Below are 15856 nucleotides of genomic sequence, written 5' to 3' on the forward strand. Positions count from 1 at the left end.
TTATATACAGGTTGCTATTGTAGCTAGGTGGAGAAGCTCACCTGACTCCCACATCCCTGAGGGTATCTAGACAGGTAATTGCTGCAGGCTGGGGAAAGACATTTTCTTACTATGGCCACTAAGACAGACCATTCTCTAAAACTCCCCTCCCCTGTGCTTCTGTAAGTAACCTTAAACACTGTTTCATATGCACACGCTTACTATGTAAGCTAATTTAATTGCATCTGTGTGTGATGTGTGTATGCATGTGTGTGTGTGTGTGTGTGTGTGTGTGTGTGTGTATCCTCTTGCCTTCCACTATGTGAGCTCCAGCAATGGGACTCAGGTGTCAGGCTTGGTAGCAAATAAATATGCCAGGGTGGTGGTGCATGCCTTTAATCCCAGCACTAAAGGCAGAGGCAGGAGGATCTCGGGGTTCAAGGCCAGCCTGGTCTACAGAGTGATACACTGTCAACAGCAAAAAAGAACATAAAGCTTGTGTTGTTGTTGTCGTCATCGTTTTGTTCAAGGTTGTCCTCCCACCTAAAAACTGAAGACTAGCTGGAATACATGAGAACTTGGCTTTAAAAAATGTAAATGAGCCCCGGGCAGTGGCACTGCATACCTTTAATCCCAGCACTTGGAAGGCAGAGGCAAGCAGATATCTGTGAGTTTGAGGCCAACCTATCCCAGCCAGCCAGCCAGGGCTACATGGAAAAATCTTGCCTCAAAAACAAACAAACACCCAAAACAAATGAAACCAAAATTTTAAATGAACTAAATGAACATACAAATAAAAGACAGAGAGTTTTTTTGTTTGTTAGTTTGTTTATGTTTTCAAGACTTTGGGTTCTCTCTCTCTCTCTCTCTCTCTCTCTCTCTCTCTCTCTCTCTCTCTCTCTCCAGTTGTCCTCCAACTTTCTTTGTGGACCAGACTGGTGTAGAACTCAGAGGTCCTCTGGCGTCTGCCTCCCTAGTGCTGACCCTAAAGGCGTGTGCCAGCACCTCTCCACTGTGGCTGGGTTTTGGTTCGCTTCCCCGCTGTACTGACACTCAGACCCAAGGCTTTGCACCAGCTGTCAAGCACCCTGCCTGGATTTCTCCCTCAGCTTGCTTAGCTACCTTTAACAGCAATTTCCTGTTCTGTTCAATAATTTACCCAGCTGACCCCCTATTGATGCCGATTGTGTATTGCCCTCTTTTCAGACTTTCTTTTTCTGTTTTTGTTTTGTTTTGCTTGAAACAGCCTGTAACTAGGTAGCCAAAATTGGAAACTGGAAAGCCCTGTGTAGACCAAAGAGCTCTCAAACTTCAGCAGCCCTCCAGCCTTGGCTGCCTGGGATCACAGGTGTGTGTGTGGGGGGGGGGGGCTACATTGACCTGCACCTGCACCTGCACCTGCACCTGAACCAGCATCTGCACCAGCATCTGCACCTGCACCTGCACAGGCCACTGTTCTTCCTGTTTATTCTGTTTATTCATCTTCTCTTGGCACCTAGGGAAGCCTGGAAAAATGTATTGTTATGTGCAGAATGCAATTCCTGCCCTATTCTATTAATCGTGGCCCTCCCTTCCTTCCTTCCTTCCTTCCTTCCTTCCTTCCTTCCTTCCTTCCTTCCTTCTTCCCTCCCTCCCTCCTCCCCTCCCTCCCTCCTCCTCTCCTCTCCTTTCTTTCTTTTTCTTTTCTTTTATTCAATTCTCTTTTTTTGAGACAGGGTTTCTCTGTGTAGTCCTGGCTATTCACAGACTGGCCTTGAACTCACAGAGAGCCTACCTACTGCCTCTCTCTCCTGAGTGCTAGAGTTAAAGGCAAGCGCCATCACTGCTGGCATTTATTTTATTTTACGTGTATAGGTGTTTGTTTTGCCGGCAAATATGTCTGTGTTCACAAGTGTACAGTGCCTATAGAGGCTGGAAGAGGGCATTATACCCCCTGGCACCGGAGTTACAGAAGATTGTGAACTGAACCTCAGTCCTCTGGAAGAGCAGCCCGTGTTCTCAAGCTGCAGAGACATCTGCCCATCCACATTGGCGGCCCCCACCCTCACTGCGATCCAGCTGTCTCTGCTTACAGAGTGCATGTGCCTTTAATCTCGCCTAGCTACACCTAGTTGCTTTTTTTCTTTTACTCATGTGTGTCTGTATGCACGTGGGTGGGTGCCTAAGGAGGCCAGAGTAGGGCACTGTATCCCCTGGAACTGCAGTTACAAGCAGCCGTGAGTGGGTGCTGGAAACTGAACCAGTCCTCTGCAATTGCTGAGCTATCGCTCTAGCTCCTAGAAGTAGTTTCTTTCTTTTCTTTTTTTTTTTTTTTTTTTTTTTTTTTTTTGGTTTTTCGAGACAGGGTTTCTCTGTGTAGCCCTGGCTGTCCTGGAACTCACTCTATAGACCAGGCTGGCCTCGAACTCAGAAATCCGCCTGCCTCTGCCTCCCAAGTGCTGGGATTAGTGCCACCACTGCTGGGCTAGAAGTAGTTTCTTAAGTGGCTATTTAAATTTTATGCCAAGGATAACCTTGAAGTCCAGATCATCCTGCCTCTCCTGACAAAGCAATGGAATTGTAGACTCTTTTGTGCCACCACTCCGGGATAGTTATTGTGTTTCAAAGCATTGGATTTTTAAAAAAGAAATCTCCATAGTGTAACTTCAGAATTAAGGGGGAAAATTTGGGGGGGGGGTCTTTGTGTTCTAATGTTGGTTAGGGATGGAAGCAAGTGCTTTAGTACTTTGTTAAACCCCAGCCCATGAAAATTTTGTAGTATAAAGAGACTCCAGGCCTTATAGTGGTGTCACACGCCTTTAATCTCAGCACTTGGGAGGCAGAGGCAGGTGGGTTTCTGAGTTTGAGGCCGGCCTGGTCTACAGAGTGAGTTCCAGGACAGCCAGGGGCTACACAGAGAAACCCTGTCTCGAAAAACCAAGGGAGAGAGAGAGAGAGAGAGAGAGATTCCAAGGACCTGCTGGCTAGGTCTCAGCAAACTGGTGGCACACAGAACAGTCCACGGGGGATCCTGCTTCAGTGACAGTTCAGTTGAGTGACAGTTGAGGAGCCTGAAGCTTCCTCAGATGGCAGTCCTGATCTGTGGCACATGTTAACTCCAGGTACTGCTGCTGACCCAAAACCACAGCAAGCATGAGAGGCCGGGTGCCAGTGGCCCTGACTCTTGCTGGCTGCTTCTGCAGCTGCCGTGGTGGGACACCTCCTCATCTCTCCGGCCTTTATCTGGGGAAGCATTGGGGTATCGTTAAGTGTGTGAGCTCCAGAGCTCATCTCTGTTCCATTATTCTCTCTCTCTCTCTCTCTCTCTCTCTCTCTCTCTCTCTCCTCTCTCTCTCTCTCTGAGACAAGGTTTCTCTATGTAGTGTGTAGCCCTCATTGTCCTGGAACTCGATTCGTAGATCAGGCTGTCCTCAAACTCAGAGGTCCACCCACCTCTACCTCCAGATTAAAGGCTTGCACCACACTGCCCGGCTATTGACTGACTGATTGATTGATTGACTGGGCATTGTTCTGTAGCTCAAGCTGGCCTCCTTCAAGCACTGGGATCACCATGTCACTCTCACATTACCCATCCCCCATCTTTCTCTGATGCCCATGTCGACCTGTTGGAAGGAAGCTTCACCTCGGCTCTCATTCATACAGACCCCAATCGGTACCTTTATATATGTTCTCTTTTGGCAATTTAAATGTTAAATAAAGTTGTCTGAATCAATTCTCTAAACTTCTACTTCTTTATTTCTCTGAAGACTAACAATAAAAGGTATTGTTTAGGGGTTGGAGAGATGGCTCAGCTGTTAAAAGCACTGACTGCTCTTCTAGCAACCACATGGTGGCTCACAACCCTCTGTAATGGGATCTGATGCCCTCTTCTGGTGTGTCTGAAGACAGTTGTGGTGTACTCATATAAATAAAATAAATAAATCTTAAAAAAAAAAAAAAACGATATTGTTTAAATGTCTACACTGCCAGCCAGGCCTTGTGGTACTGAACGTCAGTACTATGGAGACTGAGGCTACAGAATGGACTACTTAAGGCCAGCCTGGGCTACAGTTGTCAGATACTGGTGGTGGGGACACATCCCTTTAATCCCAGGACTGGGGATTATTCTGCAGAGGCAGAATCAGGGATCTAAGGACTTGCACAACAAAGAAGTTTGACTTCAACAAACTTCTTTCTCCTGGGCTGGTTCCACTCCCTGCTAGCAGCTTTCCTCAGCAGATAGCCCATGGCTCTGGCATCTCTAACATCTTAGGGTCTCCAAGGCAACTTCAATGTTACAGCTTCTTGTTCCAATGTCTGAGATCCACACATGATCTTCCGGGCTCCTCCAAAGGGCTTGGGTCACATTTCTAACTCTTCCCTCTGTAGCACTCCACTCCATTGCTGCTGCTGTTCTAAGTACTGTTATGGTAGTGGCATCTCCAATATACTAGGGTATTCTGCTGCAGCTAGGCTTCACCAATAGCCTCTCATAGGCTCTCTTTATGGTGCCAAGCCTCAACTCCTTTGCATGACCCCTTCAGTCCTGGGCTGTCAACTACAACTGAGGCTGCACCTTCACCAATGGCCTTCCCTGACCTCTCACAGTGCCAAGCCTCAGCTGCGCTTCATGACCCCTTCATGTCTTCAAAACCAGTATTATAGCTGGGCGGTGGTGGCGCACCCCTTTAATCCCAGCACTTGGGAGGCAGAGGCAGGCGGATTTCTGAGTTCGAGGCCAGCCTGGTCTACAGAGTGAGTTCCAGGACAGCCAGGGCTACACAGAGAAACCCTATCTCGAAAACAAACAAAAATCAAAACCAGTATTATGTGGGTGATTCTTACACATTACTAAGTCCAGCTGCAGCATGAAGTACAACCTTGGCTATTTCTGGAACACAGTTTCTTTGTGCTCTCAGAAAACACTCCCCAGAAGATTTCACCCCAGTGATGCTTGTCTTAATCACCACAAATTTCTTAACTGGAGCTGAGTTATGCTGTTTGCTGGTGTTGGCACATGGCCCCCCCTTGTTCTATTACCAGCCTTCTGTTTTCCAACTCCCTCACTGCCTAAACTTGCTTGTCCTGGAACTTGCTCAGAAGATTGACCTTGAACTCAGAGCTCTGCTTGGCTCTGTCTCCTGGGATCAAAAATGTGTACCACCATGCCTGGATTTAGGCTTTTCTTCACCTAGAACTTGCTCTGTTCCAATATGGTCTTGAACTCAGAGATCTGATTGGCTTTATCTCCTAGGATTAAAGGTGTGTATCACAAAGCCTGGATCTAAATTTAGCTGCGTAGGATCTTGCCACACAATTCCTTTCCCTTATTCTGTTATCTCCTAGAACATAAGGGGGTGGGGTTCTTTTAGCTTTTGGCTTTTTGAGACAGAGTCTGGTTATGCAGATTTTGCCAACCTTAATCTCCCAGCAAATTGTCTTTAATAGCAGCACTCAGGAGGCAGAGGCAGGTGGGTTTCTATGAGTTTCGAGGCCAGTATGGTCTACAACGTGAGTTCCAGTCTTCTACCAACCTGTAGATGAAGATGTAGATAGAACTCTCAGCTCCTCCTGAATCATGCCTGTCTGGACACTGCCATGCTCCTGCCTTGATGATAAGGGACTGAGCTTCTGAACCTCTAGGCTAACCCCAATTAAATGTTGTTCTTATAAGAGTTGCCTTGGTCAGGGTGTCTATTCACAGAAGTAAAACCCTAACTAAGTCAGAAGTTGGTACCAGGAATTTGGTGTTGCTGTAATAGGCCTGACCATGCTTTTGTTTGGAAGAATGTGGAGTTTTGGACTTGTATTTGAACAGCAGTGAAATGCTTTAAGAAGGACTTAATGGGCTATCCTAGTAGGAATGTGGAAGATTGGTGCTGAGGGTGATTTGAATTATGGAAACCTGGCTAGAGGTTTCAGAGGAGACAAATTGTAATATGTGACAGAGAGACTGTTCTTGTAACAGTTTGGTGAAGAATGTGGTGTCATGGAGAGGAGAGAGAAGATGGGGAACTCCAGTCAGAAACTGAATTCTGGGCTGGGCATAGAGGCACATGCTTTAATCCCAGCACTCAGGGTGGCAAACATGGGCGATTCAAGGTGGACAGGTGATTTCCATGGATACATAGCAAGACGGTCTTTAAAAAAAAATCTGAATTCTTCAAGTATAGAGTTGTAAAGCAGTTTCCATCCAGTCAGATCTTGACCTTTTAATTCCATAAAGTGGAGCCAATAACACCTGACACCTTTTAGTCAAAGGAGGAGCTTACTCAGTAGAGGATGAAAAGCAAGGATGGGAAGTCAGCCTGACAGGCAGGCCACACCTCCCTCCCATCCTTTCCTTCCACCTCATCCCTGCAGCAGGTGAAGAAGGAAGTGAGGAGGGTCATATGGATGGAAAGTGATTTTTCCTGGAAGAAGCCTTCCTGGCTGCAAGAGTTCTACCTACCTCTTTCATGACCATGCTTGCCCAGGTCCTGGGATCACTGTGGAAACTCTAAGCCGTCACAGCATTGGTGGGTGAGAGATTGAACCTAGAGAAATAGTGCAGTAAGATAGTAATATAGCAGGAGGGCAGGCCCGGTGCACTTGTATAATTCCAGCTCTGCATGAAGATGGAGATCAAGGGTTCAAATCCAGCCTGGATCACATAGCAAGAACCTGCCTCAGGAACAATACAAAACAAACAAACCTATAGGGCAGCATTCAAAGATGGTGGCCAGCTGGGCCTGAAACTGGCTGCCTCTGGTGGGCTTAACACTTTCACAGATGCTCATTATCCTGACATCAGCTAGACATTTTAGCGTGTGGGTTGGTTATACAAAGGGGCTTTGGTCAGGGGACAGGAAAAGAAAGCAGAGGAGAATTGAGGGATGGAGAGATTGGAAGGGTGCATGGCTCAGGGATAATGGGACTGTTTGGAAGACACTAGCAACCATTGCTAGTTCTAAGGGATACTGTTGTTTAGCTACATGGAACGAAGGAGAAAAGTGGTTCACTGAATCCAAGTGAAGGGGAAGGAAATGCTGAGCCATGAAATTTGGTTACGTCTTTCCTTAACTAAGTTAACAACCCCACTGTAAAAATGGTCTAGTCTCTGATTCTCTGACTCTCTTCTCCTTCTGACCCCTTTCTTCCTCCTCACCTTCCCCCTCTCCCCTCTTCCTCGAAAGTTCTGGGCCAGCCTCCTCTTTCTCTCTGTCCTTCCCTGTCCCCTCTTCCTTTCCCTTCACTCCCTTCTCAATTCCCCTTCCCATGCCCCCAAATGAACTCTTTTCTACCTTGGGAGGGTGCCTCATCATTGGCCCAATGAGGCCCCACCTCCTACTGCACCATACTGCCCGCTACAAAACGTATCTCTGGTTTTATCAAACATATCAGTTTCTATAAAACAAATGTTAAAAGATTACAGTGCGTGGAAATTAGACAAACACTATTGCAATAAAGTGAGTAAAAATCAAGAAAGAAGATGAAACGTTGTTTTTATAAATACAAATCTGCATATATGAAAGAAACAGAATAGAAAAAAATGGTCTACATAGAGACAATATTCTTAAAAAAAAAAAAAAAACTGGGAAGTTTCGAATCAGAATGTTAATATAACAAAGACTCTTGCTTAAGATGTGACCCAAGAATTTACCTTCATCCTATCTCAAGTGTAAAGCTCTGATTGGAAGACTTTTAGGGACAAAACTAGGAACTTTATTCTTGTCTCTCCCAAAACCCACCTTAAGATTTCTTTGACCCTTAGGCTGTATGTGGTGACACAAACCTTTAGCTCTAAGGCGTGGCAGATGGCTGAGAATCAGGCTAGTCTGGTCTACATATTGAATTCCTGGTTATGTGCTTGGTGCCTGAGGGGTCAGAAGAGGACATTAGAGCCTCTACAACTGGCCTACTTGGTTGTGAGCCACCATGCTGGGAACATAACCCATATTCTCTGAAAGAGAAACAAATGCTCTTAAGTACTTAGCCATCTCTCTGGGTCCCTACATTTTTTATCTTATCAACCAGTCCCCCAGTTCAAAAATTACCTTATGCCTTCATTTACTAAAGAAAATTTTCTTAGATAAGAATAATTTCTTAAGCCAGGCAGTGGTGGCGCATGCCTTTAATCCCAGCACTTGGGAGGCAGAGGCAGGCAGATTTCTGAGTTCGAGGACAGCCTGGTCTACAGAGTGAGTTCCAGGACAGCCAGGGCTACACAGAGAAACCCTGTCTCGAAAAACAAAAACAAAAAAACCAAAAAACAACAACAACAAAAAAAGAATAATTCCTTAAATACTTCTTCTTAGATAAGAATAGTTTAGCCAGGTGTGGGGCATGCCTTTGCGTCCAGTACTGGGGAGGCAGAGGCAGCTAGATCTCCGTGAGTTCCAGGCTAGCCAGGACTATATATATGTATGGTGAGACCCCAATCTCAAAACAACAAAATAATAACTATATTTTGGTGGCTTCTTGCTTGTAATCCCTGTACAAGGGAGGATCAGAAGATCAAGGTTCTTTATAGTTCCAGGCCAGTGTGGATTACAGAGGACGTAGTCTCAGAAAACTAGAGAATTCCCTGTGCTGTGTCCTGGTTTGCTGGATGGGAGGCTTCTCAGCCCTGTGCTTCCAGAGCCTTGCTTAAATCTCTATCACCGTGGTCTGTACCTTCCTAAATCAGGACCAATGACAGAAGGCAGTCTTTGAGAAGCACACACCACTCTCCTGTGTTTTTCTTTCCGAGTACCTTTCTTTCTCTTAGCCTCCACGTTTTAGCCTATAGTAAAACATCTTTATCAACCCCCAAATCTGCAAGATAATAAGAACAATGGGGCTTCCTGCTTAAAGGACAAGACGGCAGGAGCTCTATTCCCTGAAACTCTAGCTAGAGATCGGAAACCCTCTCCTGGTTCCATACTCAGGATCCATACTCTCTCTCTCTCTCTCTCTCTCTCTCTCTCTCTCTCTCTCTCTCTCTCTCTCTCTCTCTCACACACACACACACACACACCATATACATACATTTTTATATCTATGCACTCACATGAGACAAGATGTTCCGTCCTTAGATTTCCTCCTCTGCATTCCTGGTAGCATAGAAGCAAACTGCCTTTACATGTTAATTTTGCAAGAGCAGGTTCATCTCATCATGCTGTATGTGTCATACAAGAATAAACATGGGCTGAGGACTCAATGGGTGAATGCTGCTGTTGTAAGCCTGAGTTCCATTTCTGGGCCCCATGGATAGGAGAGTATAATCCCACAAGTTTCCCTGGTGTGTGTGTGTGTGTGTGTGTGGTCAGGTTATGGCATCCCAGGGGTGTTTGTCTGCTTGTTTACTTTTGCAGGGCCTGGACCAGGAACTAAGGTCTCATGCCTGTAGGGCAAGCTCCATCTCACTGAGCCTCAAGAGTCTGCTGGATTTTCTCAAACTTCTGCAATGGAACTCTCATACTCTGAAGTGAAGAGATCCTTCAGGTGACAACAGTTAAGAGTAATCAACTGGTCCTAGGTGCTATAAAAAACAGTGCGTGCTCCAGCACAGGTGGGAAGTTTCTATTGGCCTCTTGAAACTGGCCTGGACTCCTATCTAGGACTTCAGAGTGTGGTGTCTAAGAATTTGCATCTTAATAAGACCCAGTAGCTCTGAGCTAGGCTTCAAATTTACATGTCAAAGAGTAGCTGGGGTCCTGCTGATAAAGTCTTTTGGAAAAGATGCCTGAAAAACTCTAGAATAAAGTAATAAAAAATGGCTAGCATCCTGATCCCATAATGCTGCACTTCTATGATCCAGCCCTGTGGAAGGCAGAGGCAGGAGGATTCCTATAACTTCAAAGCCAGGATGTTGAGTTCCAGGCTGCTTAAAGTGGCATAGGAAGAGACCTTGTCTAAAACAAAACAAAAGTGGAAACTTTGGTTTTTATTTCTCCTTTCTACAGACAGTGGCCCATGTTGGTATGCTTTATCACAACTCAATCCAAGAATTGTTGGAGTGGGGAGATAGCGATTTATAGAGTTACATTTATTATTTATTGATTTCTTTCTCCCTCTAGACAGTCTGACACGGTAGCTCTGACTGACCTAGAACTCAGAGATTCTCCTGCCTCAGCCTCCTTGATGTTGTGAGCCAGCATTCCCAACCAAAGTTGATTTTAGATGCTCAGAAATGCTTATAGCAAGTGTGTTGCCAGGCAGTGGTGGCGCTTGCCTTTAATCCCAGCACTTGGGAGGCAGAGGCAGGCAGATTTCTGAGTTCGAGGACAGCCTGGACTACAGAGTGAGTTCCAGGACAGCCAGGGCTACACAGAGAAACCCTGTCTCAAAAAAAAAAAAAAAAAAAAAAAAAAACAACCCAAAAAAACAAAAACAAAACAAAACAAAAAAAGTGTGTCACCCATGCCTGAAATGCCAGCACTGGCGTAGACTGATTTAGGATTCAAAGTTCCAAAGTGCAGAGATTGAGGCAGGCAGATATTTGAGTTGGAGGCTGGCCTGGTCTACACACTGAGTTCCTGGGCAGCTAGGTCTGCCCTGTCTGGAAAAACAAAACAAAACAAACAAAAGTTCCAGGCTACCTACTGAGAGACAAGGGGTGTGGGGATGGTGTTGCAAGCTTTATAATCTTAGCACACTGGAGGCAGAGATGGGAAGAGTTCTCCAGGTTGAGACCAACCTGGGCTACATCAAGTTTCTGAACAGCCAAGACTACATAGAGTCTCCGTATTGCCTATGAAATGATCCATAATTATATATCCTTAAATTCCATATATATATATATGGAATTTAATTATACATATAATTTAATTTATATGTATTATATATATGGAATAATACATATATGTGTATATAGAGAGAGACCATAAAATATCCATCTATTTAAGTATGTGTAACAAATACATCTTTATTTAGTAGCATTTAAAATGAAATAGTTTTCAAAGATTTAAGATGAAGCAGGCAAAAGAAGCATTCTAGTTAACTTAATTAGTAATTAACTAGCAGTTGGAGGGTTACTGCCTGTCCTAGAACATTTAAACCCAGTTCACCGGTGTAGACTAGGGCTGGTTTAGAACTCAGAGATCCAGCCGGGCAGTGGTGGCACACACCTTTAATCCCAGCACTTGGGAGGCAGAGACAGGCGGATTTGTGAGTTCGATGCTAGCCTGGTCTACAGAGTGAGTTCAAGGCCAGCCAAGGCTACATAGAGAAACCCTGTCTCAAAAAAACAATAAAAATAAAATAAAACAAAAACCTCAGAGATCCACCTGCCTCAGCCTCCCTGGAACCGGGATTAAAGGTGGGTGCCACCATTCCTAGCCAGCACTTCTAGTGTTTTTGAACAGGATTAGTATTAACAGAGAGTAGACTAAAGGTAATCCTACAGTAAAAAAAAAAAGTCTTGCCTTCAACTCAGGTGAATCCAGAAATCACTGCTTCATTAGCATTAAAATAGCCTGAAGGGTTGTCTTACTCAGTATAAAAGGAAACCAGAGGTGGTTTGCAGACTCATTTCAGCCTCTGCCAGTTGGAGCTTGGTTCTCAGTCTTTTTCAAAGACCAAGCAGTTTGGCTAGTTTTTGAGGCTTCTGCCCAACTGCCATGGAGGAGCCATCAGAGAAAGTCGACCCAGTTGAAGACCCAGAAACTCCTCAGATAAAAGATGAAGAGGACTCGTCCTGTGATTCAGGTAGACCGGCCTTCGGCCTTTCTGCCCGGGGGTTTTGGGAAGCCAGGCAGCCCTCTCTTCTCACCTTGCTCAGCTAGCAATCGCTGGTATCACCGAGCCCACCCAACACTGGATAAGTGGAGGACCAGGGGTTTCAGGCTATCTTTAGAGGGCAAGCTAGTAGTCACGTCACCGTGGACTACAGGAGACCCTGTTGTGAGTACCGAGAGGCAAACCTAAGTCAGTCAGCAATTGGTCTCTGGTGTGTTTATTTTGATTTGCTTTAAAAAAATTTTCTTAATATATTTTGGTGTTTAAGGCACCTGTGCTTGGATTAGAATTCCCTATGTAATGCAGAATGGCATTCTAAATCCTAGGATTAAAGACTTGAATGGGGTGCAGTGGGGAGGGGGGAGTTATCTGTGTTGTTTCAGCACAGAAATCTTTTGGTTGAGACCAGGCCTCACTCTGTAGTCCTGGATATGCTGGAATGCAAAATTGTAGCCCAGGCTGGGCTCATCTCGATCCTCCAAAGCCCCAGGATTAGAAATGTGCAGTGCCATGGCCCTGATGTAACTTTATTTTATTTATTTGGTTTTTCGAGACAGGGTTTCTCTGTGTAGCCCTGGCTGTCCTGGAACTCACTCGGTAGACCAGGCTGTCCTCGAACTCAGAAATCTGCCTGCTTCTGCCTCCCAAGTGCTGGGATTAAAGGCGTGCGCCACCACCGACCGGCGTAGCTTTATTTTAAACACAGGGGTCTTGTTTCTCTGTGTAGCTCTGGTTGTCCTGGAACTCTGTAGACCAGGCTGGCGTGGAACTCAGGGAGATCGCCTTTTTCCCTGCTTTTCGACTGCTGGGATTTAAAGGCAGTGCCACCTCCGTGGGCTACACTGGAATCGTTTAAGCTTTAGTTGAACCTGGGCTGCTTCTTCTCACCCACTTTCTGGGAGCGAGCTAAATTTCCGGGTAAATGGCTCTTCAAGGGGAAATAGTCCAGGATAGGCTGAGCCACGTGCTCCACGGCCCAATTAACTCCACGCCCATCCACACCCACCCACCCCCAGCTGCAGTTGAAGCTCATCTCCGGAGGGACTCCTAGTTTGCTACCTCCTGGCACTCCCAGGCTGAGGGCGTGTCTCGAGGAGCCCTTCCCTATCTGAGAGGAAAACAAAAAATGTTTGCCTTGAATCTGCCCTAATACCTGACAGTTACACGGGCCTCCTTATTTCCACGTGATAATTCTTTAGCCTTTGTTTGGGGCCTTTTAAAATCTTGACTGTTTCAGCCCCCTGCTGGCCTAAAACTCACTGGCCAGGCTAGACCCAAACTCTGTCAATCCCTTCCGGGTCCTAAACTCTGGGGGGCTGGCTAGCTCAGCCTTGGTGTCGCTTTGTTTTTCCATTCGGGAGAGTTGTTAAGTTTCCTGTATAAGACAGGACCAGCCGGGTGGCGGTGGTGGCGCACACCTTTAATCCCAGCACTTGGGAGGCAGAGGCAGGCGGATTTCTGAGTTCGAGGCCAGCCTGGTCTACAGAGTGAGTTCCAGGACAGCCAGGGCTACACAGAGAAACCCTGTCTCGAAAAAAAAAAAAAAAAAAAAAAGACAGGACCATCTACTGGGTGTGGACGATTGAAAAGGGGAGAGCCAGGCTGGTTTGGTTTCCCAACATACCCTGTTTACATAGATGTCCAGAAGCATTTGAGCAGGTCAATTAGATTTAGGTGGAAAAATGAACGGTCTGTTTTTTTTGGAAAGTTTTCCAGAGCTGAAGCCAGAGGCACTATTGGGCAAGCCCTCCAGCTAAGCCACACCCCAGCAACACAATTGGCTGCAGAGTCTCGGGAGAAAGAAAAGTGTGCATGTGGCAGATACACATGTCTTATAGAGACAGAAGAGAGAATATACAGGTCTCAGAACCTCTGAACATATGAATTACAGTCATTTAGGCTGTTCTAACAATGTTGTACACAGAACAACCATGGTGAAGCTCAGTGGATCTCTCTAGACACTAAGATATCTGCCTAGGGTTTATGAGCATGTCCTGTGCATATGATTTGCTTCCTGTTGGCCCCTCTTGAAGAGGGAGTACCTGTTGCCCACTTTCCTTGTTTCTCTGTATTGCCTTGTCAAATGCTATGTCTCACTAATGTCTCCATCTTCTGTTTCAGAAGTCCTAGAACCAGAAACACTAGTAAAGGTCATGAAAAAGCTAAACCTCAATCCCAGTGCCAAGGGGCCAGCCCGTCGTCGTCGTCGCAGGCTCCGTCACCTGATTGAGAGCAGACCTGTGGAGAACAAAAGTGAACAAATCTTGAGGGAGGTTCAAAGCGCCTTTCCCAAGAGAAGGGTCCGCACATTGCTGTCCGTGCTACAAAATCCTATAGCAAAGATGAAGAGATTTGCTCGGGTGAGTGAGTTGCATTTGTAGACAGGGCTCTTAGATCTAAGAGCCACTTCAGCCTCAGGAATGACACCTAAGTTATCATATAAACAGGGAATATAGACAAGGGTAATGACTACTTCTCAGCTCAAGAGAATCATGTTCCAAGGCTATCCTCTGCTGTGCAGTCTTGAGGCTGGCCTAAATGATATGCAAATATGTGGTGATAAGCAACAGTCACTCCATATAACACTTGTTTTGAGAGTTGATCCCCCCCCACACACACACCATAGTCCAAACTGGCCCTCCCATTCATTCAGTCCACAACCCTGCCTCTTCTCCAGTGCTGGGATCGCCAGGCTTTTGAGCAGCCCTACAGGCTAACTTAGACTGGATCTCAGAGCTGAAGTGGACCTGTTACTCTTTGTAGACCAGGCTGGCCTTAAACTGGGGTGGTCTTCCTGCCCCTGCTTTCACTGCGCCTAGCAGTGGCAGCTCACATAGTAGGTGTTTTAACTTTGTCTTGATAGTTTTGAATAATTTTTGGTTTTGTTTTTCTCTTGAAGATTGAGCAAAGACAAAAAAGGCTTGAAGGCAATGAGGTAAATACTTGTTAATTATATGGGTGGGTTGGGTGTCTGTTTCATTGGTTTAGATGAGGGGTGGTGTGCATGTGGAGTTCTCTTCTCTCCACCCCCAGGTATTCTGGATATTGAAGCAGTACTTAAAACTGTAGATGGGGATTTATGTTTCTCTGGGTTACAATATCCTGCGTTTGTTATTTCTTTCAGTACAAAGGGAGCAGTGAGCCATTCAGATGTCTCTGCACTTTCTGCCACTACCAAGGATGGGATCCTTCTGAGAATGCTAAAATCGGGAAGAATTAGGACAGTTTCAATTGTACACTGTCCTTCCTGTTGGTGATGCCACACAGCAGATGTGAAAGCTGGTTCTTGTTTGTTTTTTAAGATTAAACATTTCCTGGTGCTGGGCAATCTTCTAACTTCTTAACCTTTATAGGATATGTGACGTTTTGGATTCGTGTGCATGACTTAAATTGAGTGAGAGAATGAGTCAACATTCCAAAGCCTCAAGCCTGGGGCTGAAAAATAATGTAAATAGAATTTGGAGTAGTTTGGTTTAGAAGGTAATTAAATTGGTCTTTGGATACTCTAGTTTGCAGAAGTTTGTAATAAAGGCAATTTTGTTATCTTGACTTTTTGTAATAAATACACAGAACAGATTAGAATGGTGCGTTGGAGATGGATTGATTTTACATGTGCCTGTGGGTGATGCCCAGAGTTTGACATCACCAGATACTGGAACTGTTGACATGCTACCCCATCTGGTTTGAAGTTTTGCTTTTTATATATTTTAGCTTAGGATCCAAACAAGTTGCTTCTACTTGGTCATCTTTCATCCCTTTGCTATTCATTAAAGAAAGCGGGCCAGTTGTTTTATAAAGCTTCTCAATCTCTAAATTAGTCTAACTATATCTGTTATGTAACATTGATTCTAGAAGTTCTCATTAAATAATTAGAAGGCAGGAGTTACCAGATATCTGGGAAATCAGGTCCCCTCTTGGGGGTGTTTCCCCAGTCATCACCTCCAGACAGGGTTTCTTTGTGCAGCCCTGACTGCTCTGTAACTCACTTTGTAGACCAGGCTAGCCTTGAATTCAAAGATTCACCCGCCTCTACCTCCCTAGGGTTGGGATTAAAGGTCACCAAAGCCCCGCCCCTCTGCGAGTTAGTTTAATAAAATTAGGAATGATTGCAAACATGCCTAAGGATAATTTATTAGAGTTAAAAACAAAACTAGGGTAGACACCAAAACCTGCAGCCACGGAAGCAAGCAGGAAGATG

At 45.4% G+C, this 15856-nt stretch overlaps 1 protein-coding gene across 1 annotated transcript; it reads left to right on the top strand.

Annotated features, from left to right (window-relative positions):
• The first annotated feature begins 11361 nt into the window (after positions 1–11361).
• Dppa3 (developmental pluripotency associated 3) lies at positions 11362–15183 on the top strand. Its single transcript, XM_034511330.2, has 4 exons — positions 11362–11628; positions 13780–14018; positions 14558–14593; positions 14783–15183. The coding sequence occupies exons 1-4, from the start codon at positions 11541–11543 to the stop codon at positions 14876–14878; spliced, it is 459 nt and encodes a 152-aa protein (XP_034367221.1). The 5' UTR covers positions 11362–11540; the 3' UTR covers positions 14879–15183.
• The last annotated feature ends 673 nt before the right edge of the window (positions 15184–15856 follow it).

Source organism: Arvicanthis niloticus, chromosome 9 (genome assembly GCF_011762505.2).
Source record: "Arvicanthis niloticus isolate mArvNil1 chromosome 9, mArvNil1.pat.X, whole genome shotgun sequence".
NCBI lineage: Eukaryota > Metazoa > Chordata > Mammalia > Rodentia > Muridae > Arvicanthis > Arvicanthis niloticus.